This window comes from Octopus bimaculoides, chromosome 11 (genome assembly GCF_001194135.2).
Source record: "Octopus bimaculoides isolate UCB-OBI-ISO-001 chromosome 11, ASM119413v2, whole genome shotgun sequence".
Classification (NCBI taxonomy): domain Eukaryota; kingdom Metazoa; phylum Mollusca; class Cephalopoda; order Octopoda; family Octopodidae; genus Octopus; species Octopus bimaculoides.
The window spans coordinates 2,191,077-2,192,041 of record NC_068991.1 but is presented as its reverse complement, the minus strand read 5'-3'; the positions used below and the strand labels follow the sequence as shown (position 1 = coordinate 2,192,041).

At 40.1% G+C, this 965-nt stretch overlaps 1 protein-coding gene across 2 annotated transcripts in view; it reads right to left on the bottom strand.

Moving 5' to 3' along the window:
* Positions 1-965, bottom strand: part of LOC106876549 (3'(2'),5'-bisphosphate nucleotidase 1) — a 14,852-nt gene that overhangs the window by 2,632 nt on the left and 11,255 nt on the right. The window contains exons 3-4 of one of the 2 annotated variants that reach the window (XM_014925138.2): positions 520-627; positions 83-131 (exon numbers count right to left, since the gene is read on the bottom strand). In XM_014925138.2, coding sequence (XP_014780624.1) covers positions 83-131; positions 520-627 — 157 coding nt within the window. The remainder of the gene's footprint in view (positions 1-82; positions 132-519; positions 628-965) is intronic. The other variant, XM_052971435.1, reaches the window with a different exon arrangement.

Here is a 965-nt window from a genome sequence, read left to right as displayed (position 1 = left end):
CTGGAGTGGCCCCCATTAAAAAAATCCAGGTTTTATTCCCCAGCTAAAATGGTTTGCTCCCAGAGACAAGTTAACCAGTTACCTTGTGTAAACTCTTTGGTTCCATCCAGAGGATCAACCCAAACTATGATCTGAAATAAAGAAATAAGTTTTGGTAAAATGATTGAAACAAACCTCTTGGAAATAATGGGTGGCGGGGTGCATGCAGTGAAAGATGTGTGAAGAAAGATTTCAGTGCAGTGTGACCCCTTGTGTATGCAATAAACTCTCAAAAATATTGAGTAGTTGCAGTTAATTAACACTTTGAGGGGATAATTGGGAGATTAGATATTTACTTTTGTATTGAAATGTTTTGTTGTATGTTGGGAGGGTCATTATGCTGGTAATAAACACATGCCATGGTTGTATTTCATTTCTTTTATTTGTCAATTGATTGACTAAAAATAAAGAAGTGAAATAGAACTGGTGTGTGTGTTTATTACTGGCATAATGACTCTCCCAAGAAAGAAATATTTTTACCTCATTGTCTGAGATATTTCTCAGATTTTCAGGACAGGATAACGCCAGTACATCTTTGCAGAAATCAACTTCTTGAAATGGTTCAGTATTATTATCAGGAGATAAATCCTGGAAGAACAAAGAGCGAAGATGGGATTGAAGGGTTGAGGTGTTGCTGTAGTGGGTAGTTCTTACCGATGCTTACGATCTTCAACAGCTGTTATCAACTACAGTACATTACTGCATTCATCATCATCATCGTTTAACGTCCGCTTTCCATGCTAGCATGGGTTGGACGATTTGACTGAGGACTGGTGAAACCGGATGGCAACACCAGGCTCCAGTCCGATTTGGCAGAGTTTCTACAGCTGGATGCCCTTCCTAACGCCAACCACTCAGAGAGTGTAGTGGGTGCTTTTACGTGTCACCCGCACGAAAACGGCCACGCTCGAAATGGTGTCTTTTAT